At 35.0% G+C, this 22,387-nt stretch overlaps 1 protein-coding gene across 1 annotated transcript in view; it reads right to left on the bottom strand.

Moving 5' to 3' along the window:
- The window catches only part of taf3 (TAF3 RNA polymerase II, TATA box binding protein (TBP)-associated facto), a 159,713-nt gene that overhangs the window by 16,026 nt on the left and 121,300 nt on the right, over positions 1-22,387 (bottom strand). The window contains exons 3-4 of the mRNA XM_039761315.1: positions 14,081-15,927; positions 4,650-4,732 (exon numbers count right to left, since the gene is read on the bottom strand). Of these exons, the coding sequence (XP_039617249.1) occupies positions 4,650-4,732; positions 14,081-15,927 (1,930 nt within the window). The remainder of the gene's footprint in view (positions 1-4,649; positions 4,733-14,080; positions 15,928-22,387) is intronic.

Consider the following 22,387-nt stretch of genomic DNA (forward strand, 5'->3'; position numbering starts at 1 on the left):
CTGGTTGTAAAGAAACATGTGGCAGACTTAATAATATGACAAAATATCTCTGCAATCTAACAAAGCAATAAATTAATGTTTGTACCAGCATTAAGGCACTTTGCCAAGTGAACACCAAACAGAGAATACGGGGTGCAAATCCAGCCCTACACATAGCAATGGTAGTAGGGTATTCAGCACTGCAGGTTAAAGCAATAATCAAGGAATGGGAACAATAAAGTGGGCACCATACTTGCATATTTTACAGGGTAAATTATTTAAAAAAAAACTGAAAAAGGCTTGATGGCCCAGCACAAATGAATTTTCTAACAGAACAAAACCCCCAAGCATACAGGCAAAACAACAACAGAGTGACTTTGATTTACTCAAATTCTAGGTTTCTTACTATTGATTTTCTCAACTCTTTTTGTGAAAATAACAGCATGTGGATTGATCTGACAATTTTGCTTAACTAACACACTCCATTTATACTTACTGAACTTAAAAGCTTATTTTAAACAACTGCAAGATATTGAAGTGTTTCATATATAGTGACTAGCATTAATAAATACCATTTCCTTTTTCAATTGTTAAGCATGATTAATTAATTCACACAATGCATTAAAAACTATAAGTAGTAAAAATTAGTGATTGAAGTATGAATACTGACAAAACAATATTTACAGAGTCAAATATGAAGCAAAATAAAAATGACCTTTTATAGATATGTTATATCAATTAATACATGTATATGGCAAACTTGAAACATTCATCAGTCATTTTTTACACACATCCTAAATGTACAAATATTGAGTGAGGATGGACCAAAATATATGTGATTGTTTACTGTAGCATTTCTAAAAGTGGTCCAATCTATCTCCTTTAGTTTAATTAACTAAACTATTGTGAAAACATCAAATCTGGCATATTGAGTACTGGATCTGTTTGCATTCTAAACATGTTTTAATTATTTTTAATCAATAAGAGTACCTTAGTATATCACTATAACCCTAATAAATCTGACCACATCCACTATATAAAAAATTCGACAAGCAAAAAATGTAGAATACTTTTTTAGAGATTCATTCTTTAATCTAGTATTAGCTCTGAATTCAAAAAGTGCTCATACATTTGTTGTATTGTATCTATTAAAAAGTGAGTCCTTATTATTGCCAAATATGCAAATTTATATGCAAAGGCTTGCTACACAGAGTAAAGTACTTTGGCAAGAAATGCTATTTAATATTACTTTTAACTGTGTGCTCAACACCAAATGAGAAATTCAATTAACTATCATGATTAACATAATGAAGCAAAATCAAAGCATCAATAAAAATAAAATCTAAGATTCTGCTTGCATATGAACTTTACCTATATAACATAACATTTTCCTCCATTAACTTTCTAAATAGAATGCAGCTAAAAATAAAATTGTTAATCAATTAACATTCTATAAATAGATGATCAAGTACATCTTGTAAAAAATAAAGTACTTGTGCTTCAAAATTCTATTGGCAGAGCTTTTCATCCCAGGTTCTATGTTTCCTTTCTTTTTATAATCTACCAGGAACTTTCCATCTCGACTCCCTGTTGAATGGAGAGTCTCCAAAGCAGTAACTTACACCGCCCACAGCTGTGCTTCATAATAGCCTCTAGCTGCTTATGTTTCAACAGTGGACGATTTTGGTCACAGCAAGTTAAGTGCCACAAACACAGGCCTTATTCATGGAAACGTGCAGTAGGAGTTGTGTTCAGCAGGGTTCCATTTACCTGAATCTCTGCCATAGAATAGACGACCCCACAAAGCAGGTCATGAGTCGTTCTGCCTGTAATACATACCCATGGCTTGACAAGTCACTAAAAGTCAATACTTCCCGCCCCTGACCACACAGATTGAGCAAAGGTTAGAGGAAGGCCTGGTGTGAATGCAGGCAAAGCAGGAGTTTAATAACCACATTATTTGCCTGTTGTGTGCAAACATTATACAATTTGCTGTGTTAATGGGATAACTTAAAGTCAGTAAAACAATGCTTTTTCTCTTTTCCCTCACTGCGGCATCATCATTTATCTTTAGCTTAAAGACTCCCTAGTCAATTTCAACACATACATACATATATATATATATATATTTTTTTTTTTAAAGGGTTACTTTAGATAACTTATATTGGAAATATATATTTAACAGATATACTTTTTCAATCCTTCTTAATATTTGAGATCACCACCCCTTTTAAAGCAGCCATGTATTTTCTGAATTCACATAAGGAGCATGGAAAAGGTCCGTCTTTCATAGAGGTGTTGGGGGGGAAAAAAAACAAATAAAAATACACATATTAGACATATTTAGACATTAACTTGCATGTCTCTGGGGTGGACAGAGGAAAACACAAAAATGACCCAAGTAAACTCAGAGACAGTAACCAGGCTCATAACCAAACCCAGATCCACAGGAGTTGTAATGCAGCATTACTAAACCACTATGCCACCAAGCTTCCAATATTAATCTATATAAAAGTAGAATTTATATTAAAGCGTTCACAAACTTCTAGAGCGGGAAATGTGACCACTACATATCTGTAAATTTCAACAAACTGAACAAAAGCTTCATACAAGTAAAAAACAGTAAATAATGCATTGTTGATTAAGACATACACAATACCATGAACCTTGCAGCTATTTCTCCTTCCTTTAAGTGTAAGCCTCCATTCTGGGATTTACTATATTGCCTGTAATTAGCAATATACCTGTCTGTTTTTACAGTAGTATTTTTATTTTATTAATTTTTTTTTCTAAAACAAATATGTCATTGTTGATAACCTCTGGAAATTTCACGGACATCTGCAGTAAAAATAGAAGCTATACTCCCTGAATCCAGCAGATGGCGCATTTCTTTAAAACTCTTCATGTAAATGGTTAACATTTCAAAGAGTGCCTCATTATTTCACGTGACAATTTTTAAGGTAACAATATCAGACTTAAAGAATCTTATATAAAAAAAAAAAAATTATAATATTTGTACTTAAAACAGATGTATATTCCACAAAGATGATTTGCATTTTAACCGTTCAAAATCAGTATTTCTTAAACTGACTTGTATAGCAAATTAGCACAAAGATTTTTCATTTGTTGCAAAGCAAGTATAAAATAATAGTGATAGTTTTGTTGACTGACTTTGGTGAAAAAACATCTGTACCTTTTATAGTATTTCAATTTCTTGATTTTATAAAGTGTTTCCTTATATTTAACTACAATGTTAAAGTGTTAACCAAAGTCATATAATCATTGGTTTTAAGAGCTTGCTTTCTTTATAAGATAAATATCAATTAACATGTATCCACTTTCCTTCTATTAAGAGCTATTTTTTGGTTCCAGGAAAAAAATATATATAGTGCAATTCAATATATCAGAATATACTGTGTTTCCATTGTTTTGCAAATAATACAACAGTTTGCACAGTTGGGGGAAAGCACCATTCATTTTAGGCTATGCATTTTTTAAGTAATTACACAAGCATTAGAATTTTCTCAGGATGAGGCTTGAAAGAGATTACTGCAAAACGTTACTACAATAGAAATACTACTAAATTACTAAACAAAATTTAGCATGAATTATGCTGCATCTCTAAGAAAATATTTGCATAGATCTAGGAAATTCAATACAAAAATTAAGTTATATAGAAAAAAGTTTCAGTCTGAATAGAAGCATACACCATGAATGAAAATCCCAGACATTCTGGTATTTCTTTGACTACCTACTTTGGAGATTTGTATCAGGGGAAATTTAAATGCCACGTGTTACAGATAAGAAAACCTATGCAACTACTAATGTTAAGTAAATTAGAGATCAAGTGGGAGAGATAACAGAAGCAGCACTTAAAATAATGCTCATAAATATTTTAAACTCCACAGAAACTAATAAAATTAAGATTCATTAAGGATAAATGCTTCTGCTTGATTCAACTTGGAGAATGTCCACTGACAAATGAAATACAATTTCTGCAACTTATATGAGGCAAATCTGAACAAACAAATTCGGCTTTTTCCAAGAAAGACATGAAATCATATGAATTGAAAAACTAGATGACTTTTGGCAGACATGGCTAAAAATATTATTTAAAATAAATAATAAAACTATATAGTACAATGTTGTGCATGTGTTGTAGTGAAGATACCAGCCTTTGCTGCCAAAATAAACTATCATGAAAACCATTAAAGCATAGTCACACACTCAAATCTAGACAATGTAATGATGCCGGTAAGATGGAGCAAATTCATGCACAAAACCCCTAAGATCTCTGAGAGAAATTCTTACATAAGAAACAACAACATGGGAAAGGAACTATATAAAAATGCATTATTATTATTGTTATTACTATTATTATTACAATTCAATTAAAATGCTCAAACATACAACTCAATATCTATTACTTTTACATTATATTAAGCAGATAAGAAACAAGACCAAAAAATATCTAAAACAAGCAAAATATGACTGAAAAAATAAAATGTTACAATAAAGCAAAATACTTTTTCCAGCTGGAATTTTGTGTTGACTAAAAAAATGCAATTATTGTCATGCACAGAAGAAGCACTACTATTGTTGAACAACACACTTTTTAACAATAGATTTGTATCAAATTACAATAATGTAACAGAAAATGTCATACGTACATTTTATCCTGGCCAGCACCAACCCTTAAGGTCAATCTTGGGATGACAGGAGAGGGAGCTGGAACAGGGGGTTCCACTTTGGTCTGTAAAAAACAATTAATTAGATGGTTAGTATTTCTACTCTCTATATATAACATTCTAAGACTAAAAGTGCAACGATTTTATGTGACATTTTTATGTCACGTTTTTGTCACTCTTTAAATCAGGCTTATTCTAAAACCTACATATGTATGTTTGGTATCCTTCTTTTCAGAATTTATTGAACTTTAATGAGAAGTTGTTAGATTTTCAGATTCTTATTCCGTTTTTAAATTATAAACTAAAAAATATCAAGAACTCACTTCCCGCGAGACGAGACTTTGTGCCAAGAGATTTAACCATACCCGGGGCCGGAAATAAAAGTCAAAGAGTATGACAGCTGCTGTACAGGCTTTTAAATGTTCAAAGTGCCACGCGAGATGCAGATCACGTGGCATGGCAGCAGCAGCAAACCAGCAGCTGATCGATCAAAAAGGAGGTTAAAAAAACCCCCAAAACTATTTGTTTTCCATGGGGTTTCAGAGGAGCGCTCAGCCCCCCTCTTCACAACACAAGAGGCACAGATGCGAAGTGGCTGGCGTGCAGCTCAGGCCGGGGGGCTTGGCGAGCGAAGCGAGCAGTGGGCGAATCCCCTAGTAATCATTATAAAAAGTTTCAGTTTAACTACTAAAATGTGTTTTTGTTACAGAAAAGAAAGCAGAGTAAAAAGTAAACAGCTATGGTCATGAGCAACATCTCAGGCAAGTATACAATAAATACAATGCATAAAGGCAAAAAGATCCACTTTGCAAATTAGTTGCATTTGTTATTTTAAAGCTGAACCACATTTTTACAAGTGTGAAGATATTCAGATTTCTGATGCATAGTACTACTGTGCTTCTGTATGTGTTTTTATTCTAAAGGGAAACTCTTACATATTAACTATGCCTTCAAACATTCCTGTTAAGCCCCTGTGTGATTTGTTCAAAAGGAATGCTGATAGTAAAATCCTGTGCTTGCAGTGGGAATGCAATTTTGCCATTGAAGCTTAGGTATGTTATGGTAAGCCACGTGGGTCCTGAAAATGATCAGCAATTCATTCTTTGAACTGGTGTAACAATTATCTTTTTGTCTTCCTCTTCTCAACAAACTTGATGTCTGTTTTCATGTAAACACAGCATCCATCAAGATGCTTCTGTAGGTAGGTGACGTTAATGATCACCCATATTAATCTGTAATGTTTGCTTTAAGGAATATATTAAATTTTATGTGCTTGAAACTGACTGAATTTGAGAGACAAACATCATTCAACCTTGGCATTGATAGGGACAAAAATATTCACTACAATTAAACATACAATTTTAAAAAGTACTTTATTATATACAGTATAATCTACATTTTCTATTACATTTGCAACTCGGCTCAATTTTTTTTATACTTCTGCATGTAACTTTGGGTTCATCTGAGGGTAACAGGCTTTGGTTTAATGCAATGGTGATATGACTGTATGGTCATATTGATGCACTGAAATGACTCAGGAGGACCTTGATTTTATTGGCCCATTATTGTTTTAAAAGAATAAAACTGTGCCCAACCCTGTGCTGCTAGTTACAAATAATGACAGGCCTGATGGTGCATAGGTATGCATGAGAAAAGTGTTTATACACCCATTGGACAGGCAGTACTGAGCATCTATGCAGCATTAAAATCCCAAAGGCTGATGTGAAGAATGATAAAAAGACAGCCTAAAGAAATGCACTTTTTCCTGTTATTTTTTAGTTGGTTTGATGGCATAAGTATTTAATAATGTTGCATTAAGTATAAAAACAAAAATTAAAAACAATAAAACAAAAGAGACTAGTAAATTGCATGTGTTTAAATAACACTAAGCATCTAAGTTTAATAAAAGATAAATTGTCTATGCTACAGAAAATCTGCAAATATGGGATGTCAAATGTTTTATTTTTCTGTCAACATTTTAACAATTACACACCAAAAAAAAAAAAACAAAACAAAACAAAAAAAACACTAGTACTTGCAGTAGAAAATCATATTACAGGTACCTCTACAAAGACCTTAACACATTATGGAATATATGAGATTCAATAAAACATTATAATAGAAGAGAGATGTGGTATGGAATTCTCGAGTCCATGTAGTAATTAAAGACTGCCATGCATATTTTGATATTTGAAATTCCTAAACAACTTTTAATGGAGCTACTTTGCACATGGCATTAATACTGAGAATCTAGTCCAGTTGAAGAGTATTTAGATTCCAAAGCTTACTGCACCAACGAAGAGGTGAAATCCAGAGATATGAGATTCTTTTGTAGCTGACTAGAAATACATTGTCAGTGGATTTGTCCAGTTTTATGTAAAAGCAATACTCTTTTCACCTGAACTAATACAAGTAGTCATATAAGCCCCTTATTGCAGTGTGCTGCATTTTTCTGCTAATCTCTTGGGATTTAGCTTCTTTGCCACATACCTCAGGGCACTTACTGATAAAGCCTTAACTCTATATTTTTTCCAGGACACCAGTGAAGCAACCTTGCAAAAAATTAAAGTGATCAAGAGATTTAAAGCAAAATTATTTTCAGAATCCTTTCTTGAAGCAAAGATGGATTTTTTATCTTAACTATGTAAATCAATTGAACTTTTTATTTACTATATGTGTTAAATATATGTATACAGTATATAGCCAGCAGACATGGATAAAGGTTTGCAAGAAGATGAGCAGCTTAGAAGGTATAGCTACACAACAGGAGAACAGATTAGTGTAAATAAAAAAAAAAATAACACACAGAAATAACACAACTATAGAAATTGTGTGTTTGTTATCAATACATCTGATTTCATCAACATAATCAATAAGAGTGTAGTATTATGCTACCTATGGTAGTATTGCTTCCATTTGTATTACCACTGATTCATTTCTAGGCTGGAAAACATATTGCATTCTATCCATATCCAGCTAGATTCCCACTAGGTTCTACAGTTATTTTTCATAGCCCTTAGCCATGCAGGTGATGTCAAAGGATGACTCATATTTTATTATTCCTTTAATATGGAAATAAAGCATATCTTAACACAACAATTATACAAATGAAATTACCGCAGCAAATGCAATATTATGCTTCAAAAGCAATTCCAAGGATGCTTCTGTATTGTCACTAGCGGTGTGTGTTTTTGTGCCTGGTCACCAACTGCTAACTCCTGTGCATTGTAATCTCTTCTCTGTGGACAGTTTAGAGCACCTGAAAATTGCTGAATGGAGGAATGAATTATAAATAAGATTGTTTATAAATAAATTAGAAAAAAGTGACATTCTGGAATATTCTTAGGCAATAATCTTAAGTCATCATGATGATATTAAATCATAATATGAGCAAACAATAGTATACTATTATTATACTAGTGTCAGTGTCAAAGCACTGATGCACCCTAAATAATGGGAGTAGACTGCACTCTTGGTGGCTTTTTAAGACTTTCATAAATGTATTTTCTCATAGAAGTTTGAAATCATTAGAAATGTAGCTGATAGCTTTAATATGGAAGAAAGTAAATGCTACATCTACTTTATCTTATAACAGGCATACAGTATTCCTGTTGTACCTATGCTTAGCTGTTTGAATTATTTTACCAAACATGTAAAAACAAAAATATTTCAAAGAAGAAATATCTTTGAGGCATTTCACAAGCTCATTTCACTGGGTTCAATTAAAGGCCTCGTTTCCAGGCAAAGATTAAACTAAATAAATATCTCAGAACGCATGATGTTACAGTATACAAAGAGAACCAAGTCAGAATAACCTGCTCCACACCTAAACAAGACTCAGTTTTGGTTGTGAATATGAGCTTTTTAAAGAGAATACTAATGTAAGGAGGAGATGGAAATTGGGAGGTTGCTGCACCCACCACACAATGAACCACCTCACATACGAGTTTATAATTATGACTACAATGCTGAAATTACAAAGGAAGTAAATTTTTGAGTGTTTAGGCATACTACCTAAAAGCTAATTCTTTAAAGTTAATGTAGAATATTTCGTACAATTTTCACACTGATCATTTTACAATGCTTCCATAACATGCCTGAAAATTATGAAACAACTCATATACAGTATACTGTATGTTGCTGCGAAAAAAGGACAAATGTCTTTTATCTGTTTCTAGTGCTCCTGCACACATTTGATTTATGCATTGTGTACAGTTATATTAGCAGAGGCACCTACTTCCTTAGACCTTGAACTTGATAAACCGACTTGTACAGTACATTAATGGATTTTATTCTGATTTTAGTATATGAGAGAGACAACCTGTAATCTGATAATTTGTAAGCCAGTTCTGAACTAAAGCAGAGCTTTAATTTCAAAAATCTATGGTATTATAGGGTTCTTGGTCACCTCCCTTACTATGGCTCTCATCCAACAATTACTCAGTTTGTCCAAGTGGCCAACTCTAGAAAGAGGCTTAGTTGTTCCAAACTTCTTCTGTTTAAGAGTTATGAAGGCAACTATGCTCTTGGGAATCTTCAATGCTGCAGGAATTTTTTGTAGGCTTCTCCAGATCTGTGCCTCGACACAGTCCTATCTCTGAGCTGTGCAGGCAATTCTTTCAACCTCATGGCTTAGATGTTGCTCTGATATACAGTTATCACTATAGGACCTTATACACACAAGTGTGTGCATTTCCTAATCATATCCAATCAACTAAACTGATGACAACTGGACATCAAACATGGTGTGGAAAAACCACAATGAAAATTAATAGAATGGAATGTATCCGAATCAAATTCACTTGTCATAGCAAAGGGTGTGTATACTTGTGTCAATGTGATATTTCAGTTTTTTTTTGTTTTAATAATTTTGTATAACATCTCAAATTCTATTTTTGCTTTGCCTGTTGAAAATAACATATTTGACATAAGATAAAAATGAATTTAAATGATTTTAGCACAAGGCTGAAACACACCAAAATCCAAAACAATGAAAGGGTCTGAATACATTCTGAATCCACTGCAGGTGTGCGTGTATATCTCTCAATTATAAAAAAAAAAACTTGCAACGAGACAAGATTTTTTCCTGTGGACGAGACGTGATCTTTTGAAGAGAGACAAAGACACTTTCACTTCCTGCATGATGGACAACCTTCACAGGCAAGTCCTGTAATATACATGCAGAACAGGTTAGAGATAATTGAAGTAGGAAATTTCGAAAGTCTCCAAAATTCAGCATAAAGATTGCATTAGCGTAAAACAATTTGAAAATATTACTCAGGGGAATAACGGAACAGCGAAAAAAGATCGAATATTCAGGTGCTCTACAGGCTTTTAAACGTTTGAGGCTCTGCATGAAATGCAGATCACGCAGCACACAGCAACAGCAAACCAATAGCTTTTCAAGCAAAGAGGAGGTGAAAAAAACACCTGTTACTTGTTTCCCAATGTACTGCTGTGGCACTTACCACAAGGTATGTACAAGGGAAAGCGCACTGGGAGAAGACCAAGGGGCAGACACCGGACACTGTGGATTAATTATATTTTTCATTGCTGTGAAAGTGGCAGAGTATTGCCCAGAAAGTGAAAGATGCCAGGAACAGTATCAAGTATATTACTATAGCGACCATTGCCAAGAATGTTGAACAACTTCTAAAATGTGGTCTTATCTTCACCTACTTCACAGTTACAGATTAATTTAAATAAAAACACACACACAAAGTGAATATGGGAGTTCCGTATGAAGTATATGAGTCATATAAGAGTACGTATATGAGTCTTTGCTTTCAGGTGAATAATAGTTTAGCTTAAACTGTTTGGTCCTAAAGGGAGAAGTGTCAAGTTTAATGCAACATCATTGAATTTTAGATTTTAACAGGCCAGTTTTATCAAGTTATGGTTTTTCTTACTGCTAGAATGCATTTGACTGGCATCTCATTCAGGGTTGGTTTCTGTGTTGAACCTGATGTTGCGAGTATAGACTCTGCACCTATGAGTCTGAAATTGATTAAGGGGGTGCAATAATTCACAGACAGATATTTTATCACTATGGACAAACTATTTTTTAATATATGGGTATGATGTTAAACTGCATCCGGCCCTGCAAACGGTCCCCAACTTACAGGGAAAACATGGGGGTTGGTGGCTTGATTGGCAGTCACCATAAAAACTACAAGTAGCTTTGGAACGACAGACCGGAGTCCTTTCTGCTCTCAGCGGGAATATCTCTGCTACAGCCACCCCAGGATGGCTGCTCAGATTATAAAGGGGATGGGGGAAAGCCCTTGTGAGCCTCATCCCTGGAAAAGTCGAAACCACTAGATGGCCAATTGGACAGGCCTGTTGGAGATCAGAACTGGTTGTGGTGATGAAGCGTCTCCTGTTGAATAGCAGCACTCAGGTCATAATCTGAGGCAGTCTAACTTGGTAGGCACATGGAATGTCTTGTCTTTACGGCATGATGACCATCTTCCTCTGCTGTCAGAGGGGCTTTGTAAACTCTGCATTTCAGTGGCAACACTTTCTGAGGTACACAGACCGGGTGTTGGCCACATCTCTGTAGGTGGGTACACCTTTTATTGGTGTGGTCACAATGATAGCTGTCATATTCAGGTAGTAGCTGTTGCTGTGGTGGATCAGCATGTCCTGACGATGTCCAATGTCACTCGTTTCAAGCACATTATTGGGCTCAGGTTATGGCACTCATTGGGTGCTTTGTCTGTTTTCTCAGTATATGCTCTGACCACTGTGAGTGATATATCAGTGATGGAGACATTCTATTCGCAACTTCACTCAATGGTTGATGGGTGCCACGAGGTAACACTCATCTGGCCATGGGTCTGGTAACAGTGGTGAAAGTGGCTCCATGTTCCATGACGTTGCAAAAGGTCAGGGGCTGCATATTTCTGGATCCTGGTTCCAGTGCCCTGAGCCGCATCGTTGGACTTAGTACTCCAATACTGTTAGTAGAGTAAAAGAGAGCTTAGGCCCAGTAGGCTGCCACCTACTAGAAGAATGACGCTCGACCAGCCAGACTGCAAGGTCAGGCTGTTTCTAATGAGTTTCCACACAGTTTGTGTGAGGAACTTGCAGACTTGGGTGCAACTGCCAATCCTAATGTGATGTAGGAGATATTCCATGACAAGATCCTGAAGGTTCCTGTGGGTTGTGATGGTGTTGTCAGTATTTCCAGAAAGAGGTACTTCATCTTGCTGAGCACCCTGTATATTATCGAGAGGAGTCACAGCACACGGATTGATGGATAGTTCAGTCTGTACCGGGAACTGAGAAGGACAGATGCCATTGCTCTGAGGACAGATAAGGAGGCATTTGTTAGAGGACTCTTTTGTGAGTAAGTGACACACCATCTATGGTCAAGTGACCTACACCCTGCTTACAGAGGAATCTGTTCTTCGGAGAGTTGCAGTTGATGATGTTGCAATTGTGACCCAATAGGCTGGCTACTTTGAGCAGCTGTTTAAAGCTGATTATCTGGCTAGGATGCTGGACATCTCTGCATCCACGGTTCTTGTGGCTGATCTTCAAGTTGGCTGTGAACCACCCAATCTCACCGAGATTGCACAGGTGGTTAACCAGCAGAGGGTAGGGAAGGTTGCAGGAATCTGTGGTATCTGGGGTAAGTTCTTCAGGTTGGTGGTAAGGCTGTCCTCCTTGTTGTCCTTATCTGGAAAGGGAAGAGTGATCGCCTGGATTGTGGCAATTACAGGGGGATATCTCTGCTCTCTGTGCCAGGTAAGGTCCTTGCTAGGGTCATCCTCAATAGAAGGTAGGCAAGCAAGTGATCATGGCAACAGCCAGAGCAGTCTGGTTTTACGCCTAAGAGGTCACCATTGACTGCATCCAGGTATGGGGAGTTTTGTATCGAGCACAAAAACAAATATCGTCTTTTTGCAGCATTTCTCGATTTTCATAAGGCATTTTGCTCAGTTGATCAATCTGCCCTGTGGGACATCCTGTGACTTTGCGGAATTCCCCCAAAGTTGCTGGATGTCATGGTCAGCCTGTACACTGGTACTATGACTGCTGTACACAGTGGAGGCAGAACCTCTGCATTTTTCCAAGTTGATTCTGGGGTTTGTCAGGGGCATATTCTTGTTCCTATTCTGTTCAAAGCTTGCATGGACTGGGTGTTGGGCATGTTGTGGGGTCTAGTGAGTGTGAAGCATCTGTTGGTAAAGAAATATTCACTGATCTTGACTTTGCCAATGATGCTGTGGTCTTCAAGGAGTCAATGGAGTTCCTGATGGGGGGCAGGTCTTAAAAGACTGAGTGAGGAATTTGAGAATCTGGGCTTGCGAGTGTCCTGGATTAAAACCAAGATCCAGTCCTTCAATGACCTCTTGAGCATAGCCATCAACAGTGTATCTGTTTGCAGAGAGAGTGTCAACCACACTGAGAGGTTTACTTACCTCGAAAGCGACACTCATGTTTCTGGTGACTCTTCAAATGACGTCAGTAGATGGATTGGGAGAGCATGGAGGGACATGAGGTCACTGGAAAGAGGTGTGTGGTTCTCCCAATATCTTTGCAAAAGGACGTAGGTCCAAGTCTTTAGAATCCTTGTGCTTCTTGTTTTGCTACACAGTTGCGAGCCATGGACGCTATCCCGTTACCTCAGAAAAAGACTGGACTCCTACAGTACTGTGTATATTCAGAGAATTCTTGGTTATTGCAGGTTTGACGTTGTGTCAAATGAGCGGCTACTCACAGAGTCCCAAATGAGGCACATTACCTGCATTGTAAAGGAGCGTCAGTTATGGCTTGCAGGATACTCACTCCTGAGGACCCGAGTAGTTAGAACAGGCCAAGTGGACGCCCATGTAAAACCTGGCTGCGGCAGATAGGTGGTCAATTCGGGAGGGTGGGACTTGACCGTGTACCCGCTTGGTTGTTGCCAGCCAGGGTCCCGAGGTGTTTTGTTGTGTGGTGGGTGAGGCATGCTCCCCTACCTGACCTGACCTGGTAACCCATACCTAGTTAGCTATAAATGCTGCTGCAAACAGAAAGCATTAACATAGTTGTCAAATGAATGCTATAAACAGATGGACAATAAAATGTATTAATAATACAGCTAATGGATACACTAGGATAAAATTAAATTTGTCAGATCTTAAATATATTACATATGAGAGTGAAAAGTAAGTGTCATTAAAATAACCAGCCTCACTACACAGAGTTTACCCTTCCAAATTGAAACATTTTCCTGCCATTCACACAGTGAAGAAGACTAAACAAAACAAATGAACAAAATGCTTCTTATAAATTTAATAATCATCCACTCACTCATAATTAATCTCTCAGATTGAAAATGATAGCTGCATCAATCTTGATAATGCAACTCTACAGCCTGAAAATGCACGTGCTTCATACTGACAATAGATTTGTAAACTTACTTTTTCGTGTTTGTGTTTTTCTTTCTCTTTGTCTTTCTCCTTCTCCTTTTTTTCTTTCTCTTTTTCTTTCTTTTCCTTTTCTTTTTCCTTTTCTTTGTCTTTTACTTTTTCTTTTTCTTTGTCTTTTTCCTTTTCTTTGTCTTTCTTTTTTTTCTTTTCTTTCTTCTCTTTCTTCTTTTCCTTTTCTTTGGGTTTTTCTTTCTCTTCAAAAAGTTTTTCAGGCAGTATTGGGGAAAGGGTGGACAACATGGAAGAAAGTCTAACACCAGCTTGAGCACTAAATAAAGGTAACTGGGTCTCCTTGGGAGACATTAAAGTGCCTTGGTTTTTCAGTTTCTCTTCTCTAGCTTTATCTTTGCCCTTCTCTTTCTTTTCTTTATCTTTTTTACCTTTCTCTTTATCTTTCTTTTTATCTTTGTGTTTATCTTTTTCTTTTTTTGTTGGAGCATCTTTTGCTTTAGTCCTGGTATCTGACTCATCAAACTCCTTCAGTTTGAATTTCACTGGCTCCTGCTCATCCTCTTTATTAAGATCCTTCCATTGTAATTTGGGCTCCTTATTGATTTCTTTGTCTTTTTCCTTGTCTTTTATTTTGTCCTTGTTTTTTTCTTTGCCCTTTTCTTTTTCCCTGTCCTTTTCCTTTTGCTTCTCCTTTTCTTTCTTCTTCATTTTTGTCTTCAGTTCTTTTTTCAATTTCTTCTTAACATCTACTGAAGCGGCAAGTTTAGTCTTTTCTTCATAGAGCTTTAAAAGAGGTTCTGGGGTCGGTGGTGAGGCAGATGGAGATGATAAATATGGGGGGTTGGGTGGCAAGCTAGAAGGAGTCCCTAAACTTACTTTTCGTATGACTTCATTAATTGAGTCATCCATTGTCCATGAATTATCTGAGCTTGAAGTTCCTACAGGAGGAACAGAAGTTACATTACCCTTGATGGAACTATTTGCATTCGATGTCACTTTAGGAGTTAATGGCTCAGAAATTGTAAGCCTTCTAGGACTAGTAAAAATTTCACCTTCTGATTCTGATCCAGATGAAAATGCAAATGGGTCTGGTTCTCGCTCAGCACAAGCCCGAGCAATAACTGCATCTATTGAGTCATCAATTGTGTTATCAATCTCTGGCAGCTTTTTCAGTAAATTCTCAGAAGTGTCTTTTTCATTTTCACTTTGCAACTGTCCTTGTTTTAAAAGGATGTTTTCCTTTCCCATTTTTTCACTTAGCACAGCTAATGGTGTCCTAATGGGTGTATCAGCCTTTCCAGCTGGATGACTAACATTAAATGGTGCTTTAGGACTTTTGGGACTTTTTGGACTTTTGGTTCGTCCAGGAGATTTTTTTTCCTTAGGTGCAGGTTTTGGAGACCTTATAGGACTTCCAGCAACAGCAGTGAAATTTGCTGCCTTAGGGGACTTTGTCTTTTGACTTGATGAGTTCATTTTAGATTTTACTTTAGGAGTAGACAGCTTGGGATCTATACTTTTTGGAGGCAACAACTGTACTTTTGGTACAGGTGCTGGAGGCTCTGGGGATGGAGGCAAAGAAACTGAAGTGTCATTTGCTTTAACTGGAGATTGTACAAGTGGCACCTTTTGTGGATTTATCAAAGTAAGAGGTTCTCTCATTTCCACACTTCTGTCTGGACTTTCTGTTGTGATGCCTGCAAGCTTTGGCCTCTTTGCTAGAGGCATATCTACTGATTCTGGGCTTTCCAGTTGCCGTTTTCCCAAAATATTTTCATCATTGACTGCTTCATCATCCTCCATTTCTTCTTCTTCTTCTTCCAAGGGAACCTGCATTGCTTCAGCAGAGGTACCACCATCTGTAGGAACATGCTCTTCTTCCTCTTCTGTAATTAAAGGATGTATTTTAGAAATATTAACATTAATTTTATAAGTTAAAAAAATATACACTATAACAAAGTGGAAAAAAACTTAATTTAAATACATGCCAACTGAAAACATGCAATACAAAAGTGTGCATAATGAAATTCCTAGACTTCTAAATTGACATAAAAAAATACAAATATTTATTTTTAACATATCACTGTTAACCACAAGAAGAATTCTGTTGGTAGCAAACACAATATTTCACTACATCATTACAAGAGAAGTATTACACATTAGTCCAATTAAAAAAGCCTAAATGATCAAAGTTTGAAGATTCTAGTCTCACATCACGATTAAGAGGATGATGCTACGCTAAATATATGTTAACAGACAACAAAAGTTACATTATAGCAAAGAATTTTAACGAAACTCACAGACCAGAGAGATAGTGAGTTCAATAGGTGAACATGAAGAGCTGTGTCTATTTGATATTTTTTTTGACATTCTGTGACAAAGAAAATAAACATTGCAAACAGGCTATTGTCAAATTCTCAATTCCATCTTATGGAAAGGAAAATTTAGCAATTTTTGGCAATCTTGAGTGGAGAAAATACTGTTTCTATTTTTAGATCAATGTGATGAAGTGTGCTGGAAGTTAGAAATCACCCAGAACTTTTCATGTTTAATAGAACTTGATACCCTTTTTATTTTTATTTTTTATTTAAGGTATCAATGTAAGTGTGTTAGCACAACTGAAACATGTTTCTCTGCTCAATAAGGTAAAGTACATAGTATTTTGTTGAGTTGCAAGATACTGTCATCAATACAATTCCTTTCTGTGCTTAAAAATGGGCAAAATGAAATGGCTTTTTAAATAAGCTTATCAATTTATTGTTGTTTAGCAAAATGTAGTTTATTCCATGTGACAGACTGCCAAGAAGTTGGTGATTGCATACAAAGTTGCCCACTACTGTTTTGAGAGAAGAGGTCAAACTGGTCAGACGAGGTAAGAAAAAGAAGCAGAAGGCCCAAATGCACAGCTACATAAAAGGAGAAGAATACCAGTCTGTGCTTTCTTAACTTTGTAGTCATATCATAAGTAATAAATTATAAACCAGTTATTTCAAATAATAATAGCCACGTGCAACACTAGTAAGAACTAGGCTATATTTTTAAATCCATTAATGGTTCCTTGATAAAAAAAGAATCAATTCTATCATAAATATGAACATTTCTTGGTAATTCCAAACTACTGAATGCGAGGGGTAGATACAGTATAATAGCCAAAATAATTATCATCATAGCAATATATGGTAAATAACGCCTTTGTGCATTAAAAAGATGACTTTCATTTTAAATACTATACAAGACAATGTGCAGTGAGGGTCCATAAAAGCTTGAATTTTATTATTAACAAATAAATGAAAATAAATTCTATTATGAATTGATACATTTGCAAACAAAACTGTAAAATTCATACACTTAAATGTTTATCATTAGCACTTTTTAACATTTCACGAAAATAGTATGTCCTGCACTGGAATTTAGCTATAAAATTCCTTTATCATATAGGATGGCACAGCAGTGAAAAAGTTAATGCTGTTGTCATACAAACTCTTTATTCTTGGTTTAAATCCCATACCTGGTCAATGCCTGTTTGGAGATTACTTGTTTTGTTATGCCTGAATGAGTGTATCTTCCACGTATTCTGATCTTAATTCCAAATACCCAAAGACATATGACTTGGATTAACTAGTGATCCACATTGCCACCCTGGTTAAAACTGCTTAAGTGTGTCACTTTTAGCTAGTTAAACCATAGGTTTTTGACAAGAACTACTAGTTTGTCAACATCTTCTGGTTGTAGTGTCTTCCTATGGCAAAACACAATGTCTCATTTTTGACTGTAAGTAGTTTATTGTGTACAATTTTTTAATTTATTTTTTTACCACTGTCATTTTCTGTCTGGCTAGACAAACAAAATTGTGAATTGGCCTGTTTTTGCTAATTGCCCAATAAGCCAGAGCACTTCAGCTTTGTTTGTGTATCAGTGCTTATGAAGGTGGCTAACAATAGCACATACATTGTTAAAAGCTCTTCAATTGTTTGATGCTACAAGCTGACCAGGAGAAGGTTAGTACAATATGGAACCCATGAGAAATTCTATCAGCCTGTTCTTGCAGTATGCAATTTAAAAATTAAAAGTAACAGCTTGTATGAAAACATTAATACATTCAAATTGAAATGTGAACTAAATTCACTACGATCACTTAATATTAAACAAAATAATCAATGCATTTCAGAACACAAGCAATTTACTTTAAGTATCCAAGGTTATCTGTCACAAAAACAGACAAACCAACTTGTTAAAATGATATGCTACATATAAAATCTATCTAATTTATTAAAATAGTATTAAATTTACAAAATTTATTACACAAACTGTATTTTAATTAAATTATGTTTTAAATGTGTCAAAAAATGACACATTTTGCATATGAAAGCAAAATATTAATGCAATAACATTCTCTGTACTATGATTTTGTACCTAGTCTAATGTACAATGAAAACATTAAAAATGCTTTTTAAGCAAGAAGACCTGAAATGACACCAACTATTATAAATGGGCTAATCTATATGTTAATACTGCTGTATCCTATAACCATAGCAATGATAAGATAACATTATGACTTTAGGGTTTCTTTGGCATCATTCAGTAGTAATTGTTCTCAAAGGTTATTTGGTTGACACTGCTGGAGCTTTCTTATTGGTCTGGTTGTGTTATTTATGATATGAATTATGATAACAATGATGTACCCTCTTCTTTTCCTTTTACAAGATACAATAAATTGCTATCATTAATCATAGGTCTATGCTCAGTTATGATTACTGCAGCATAACATGATTTTTTTAACAGAATGTACTATATTGGTTGCATATTTACTGCAAACGATGTTACATATATTTTATACAGTGACATTTAATTTGTTAAATGGCATAAGCTTCCTTTTGTATAAGACTTTTTTTTAAGCTCAAACATTTTGCCAATAAGTAAATCAATGAATGCAATATCTAATAACTTTACAAAAATTTAAGTGTATATTATATTTGATATAACCTACTGTTATTTTGTTTATTTTTTATCTCATTGCCTGAGGAGTGATTATGCTAACTAAACTACATCAGTAATGATTTAATAATAATACTACTGGGATCTGACAATTGAATTGCAACCCAGGATTCTAATACATTTCTTAAACACATCATAGACACATGGATTCAATTGTATTATGTTTTGTTGCATAACAGAATAAAACAGGCAAAAACATCAGAGGGGAGAAAATCAATATTAGCATTAGACATAATTCATGTTTACAGCTGAGCTGTCTCTGCCTTATAGCTATAAAAAATGCCATGGATTGTTGTGGAATTTAGTCATTTCAGCTCAGACCCTTTAATATAAATGAATGTGCATCTGAAATGAACATACTCTATTGACTTTGAACATTCAAAAAGATAGTCACTGGCAGTATATCTATATAATTTAACAACTAATTATGCATTGGAAATCAAGATATATATGGTAATTTCTTGAGGAGTAATGCTATTGCCTTCAGGTCAAGCTCAAGTGTATTCATCTGGTGATATGCCCTGCAAAATGTGGATTCAGGATGGCAAAGTACACTGCTCCTCAGACTCAGTGAAGATGGAGAGTTTCAATGGATGATGAGACCAGAGAGTAGGGAGGGGAAGATACGATGCATTGCAGGTCCACCACTACATTTAGGCTTTTAAACCTGGAGAACAGTGATTGACAGGAACAGTTGTGTTATACTTATGTCTGTTTTGCCTTGCAAATAATTGCATATTCTTTTGATAAAACAAGGGTACTAAAGAAAAGCATAAATTGTTCATGTGGAAAATAGGTGCTGCATGATGCTGATGTTTAATGCTTTCTTTGTAGTTTAACATCTATTTTTAGCCTAAATATGTCCTATATAAGCAAAAAGAATACAGTGAGATCAAAACTGCTTTTTGCATCAAACTTTGTACAAAACAGAGTACACTTTGACACAGTCAAAACTGTGACAGGCTGTAACTGCACTAATACAAAATGCACTGTGTCAAATCTGCAAATTCTTCCAGTAGTTGTTTTAGGTTTTCTCCACATCATCTAGCTTTTTCCCCAAAATAAAAAGCCATATAAAATAAGATGAGGCGCTCACTATAAACACAGTCATGCTTTGAGATGGACTGGCACTTCATGATTGGGAGACACATGCCTGATAAGAAAACTGGAATATGCTTTGGGCTCAAACCTTAAATTTTAGGGTTCAGAAAACAAGTGGATGGATAAATAGACATATTTCATGAAAGACTTTGAATTATTTATTTCTTCTGTGTGTTAATAATTATAAAGAAACTGAAAACTATGTCATGTTTTCAGCAGGCTAGTAAGAGCCATTATATTAGTCCCTAATGCTAACTTAAACAAACATTATTCAATTACACTTAAACAATTAAACTTTTCTGTGTTTATCTCCCAAAACTATCCAACACATAAAATGTGTAGTTTTTTGCATCATATCTGCAAATACTGAAATAAACTTATTACCATATTGCAAGTGTATGCCTGATTAGAAAGAATTCAAAATTATGAAACATTGCACAACAGCAAGAATCATGCAATGAAGACCCGCTAACACTGTATTTCTGACAGTGATATTGTTGTGGTATTAAAATATTGTTTTGTAAACATAATATTTCTATTGTTTGAATGTTTTCTAAAATTCGTATTAGTTGAGGTCACATACAAGATGAAAACCAATGTATAGTGATCAATCTGTTTTAAATAAGAACATCTTGACAGAAGAGCATTTACTACATTCTTTGTCTTAAATGCAACTGTTCCCTATGAGCTTGACTTCTCTGTAAATAGCTACATGACAGACAGACTACAAATGAAAAAGGAAGGCAACAAATCCTCGATCATTTTGATTCTGTACAACACAGACCTTCTGCACTGTAACTAATCTGAAACTAACTTTGAATTAGGTGTAAGTGTTTTGCTATTTCAGTGAAATACTATAAAACAATAAAACCAGTTTATTAGTGAAACTAAAATCACTTTATTAAAGGTTGAGCACATAATAATGAATATTAAATCAAAAGACAACTCAACAATCTAATGGAAATGAAGCACTTTTGATGAATTTATGCCAGCATGAATGGCAACAGTTACTACTAAATTTCACAGTATAATTAAAATATACAGTACTATGAAACTATGTTTAATATTTATTATATTTATTATTTTGTGTGTTCTCACACTCACAAATGAACAAAAACTAAAAAATAAAATGTCTAATGGATGTACACATGATGCAATATTCACTTTTTAAAATGTTTTCTTCTGTGCTAAATATTAGAAGAGCAATAACTTGCTAGAGTATATATATATAATATTTAGACTATTATTAAAAACTAATGCAGAAGTGATATATTGTAACTGATACCAAGGCAAACAGCATGCTGTGTGAAATGCATAGAGATCATCTTTAACATTAGCTCACATCTGGATTACCGTGTGCAGTTTCAGTCTTCATGTTATACAAATGACAGACAGGGTTACAGAAGATGTACAAAACTTATTCCAGGACAATACCAATTGTATGAGATATGATGAAAGACGAATGGTTACAGATACTTTGCATCTAAGCAAATGGGGAAAACAAATAATAAAAAGTATGGTAATGTCGGGTATTATTTTAAAATACGTTGTTCAACTGTAAAAAAACAAGGAGCTTTCACACAAGTAACTTTTGGTATTTGGAACAAGTTCCAAAGTAGGCCTACTTTGGTGGAAAGTAAAGACCTTGTTTTCACATTATTTTCAACTTAAAATTGAGCAAGGATTGAAACAACAGGACTTTCTTCTTAACTATTCTGTGTTTGGGAATAATTAATACACAGTATCTGCCTGCCTAATGTAAAATTTTGTTTCATAACACGTGACTCTCACCTATAAGTACCCTGAATGATTGCTCAAGTTTGTTTTCCTTTAAATGAATAGTACCAGGCTCAGAGTGCTTCATGACCTTGACAAAAATTCTACGAGGGGAAAAAAAACAGAAAAAACAGAAAAAAACTTTCAGAACCTCAGGCTAGAACTTACTTTAGAATAAGCTTTGAATAATTGTCCCACAATATGAGTTTCATGATTAATTGCTTCAGATAAGGTCTACTTTTCTCTCAGCTGGCCTCAAGTGGCTCCGTTTATTTCCCATAATCACTTCTGTGTACAGTTCAGTCAGTGCACAGGGAAATGCAAAGAGAAAACTCGGAGACGCCAGAGAGGGCCAATTCTATTACTAAAGTATTAACCGGCAGATAACCCTTAGTATTCTATTAATGATAATGACTGTAGTAATTATTTAATGACGGTTAGCCTATTTAAAGATGCCCAGTCCCCTTCTCATAA

The sequence above is a fragment of the Polypterus senegalus genome, chromosome 8 (genome assembly GCF_016835505.1).
Source record: "Polypterus senegalus isolate Bchr_013 chromosome 8, ASM1683550v1, whole genome shotgun sequence".
Lineage (NCBI taxonomy): Eukaryota > Metazoa > Chordata > Cladistia > Polypteriformes > Polypteridae > Polypterus > Polypterus senegalus.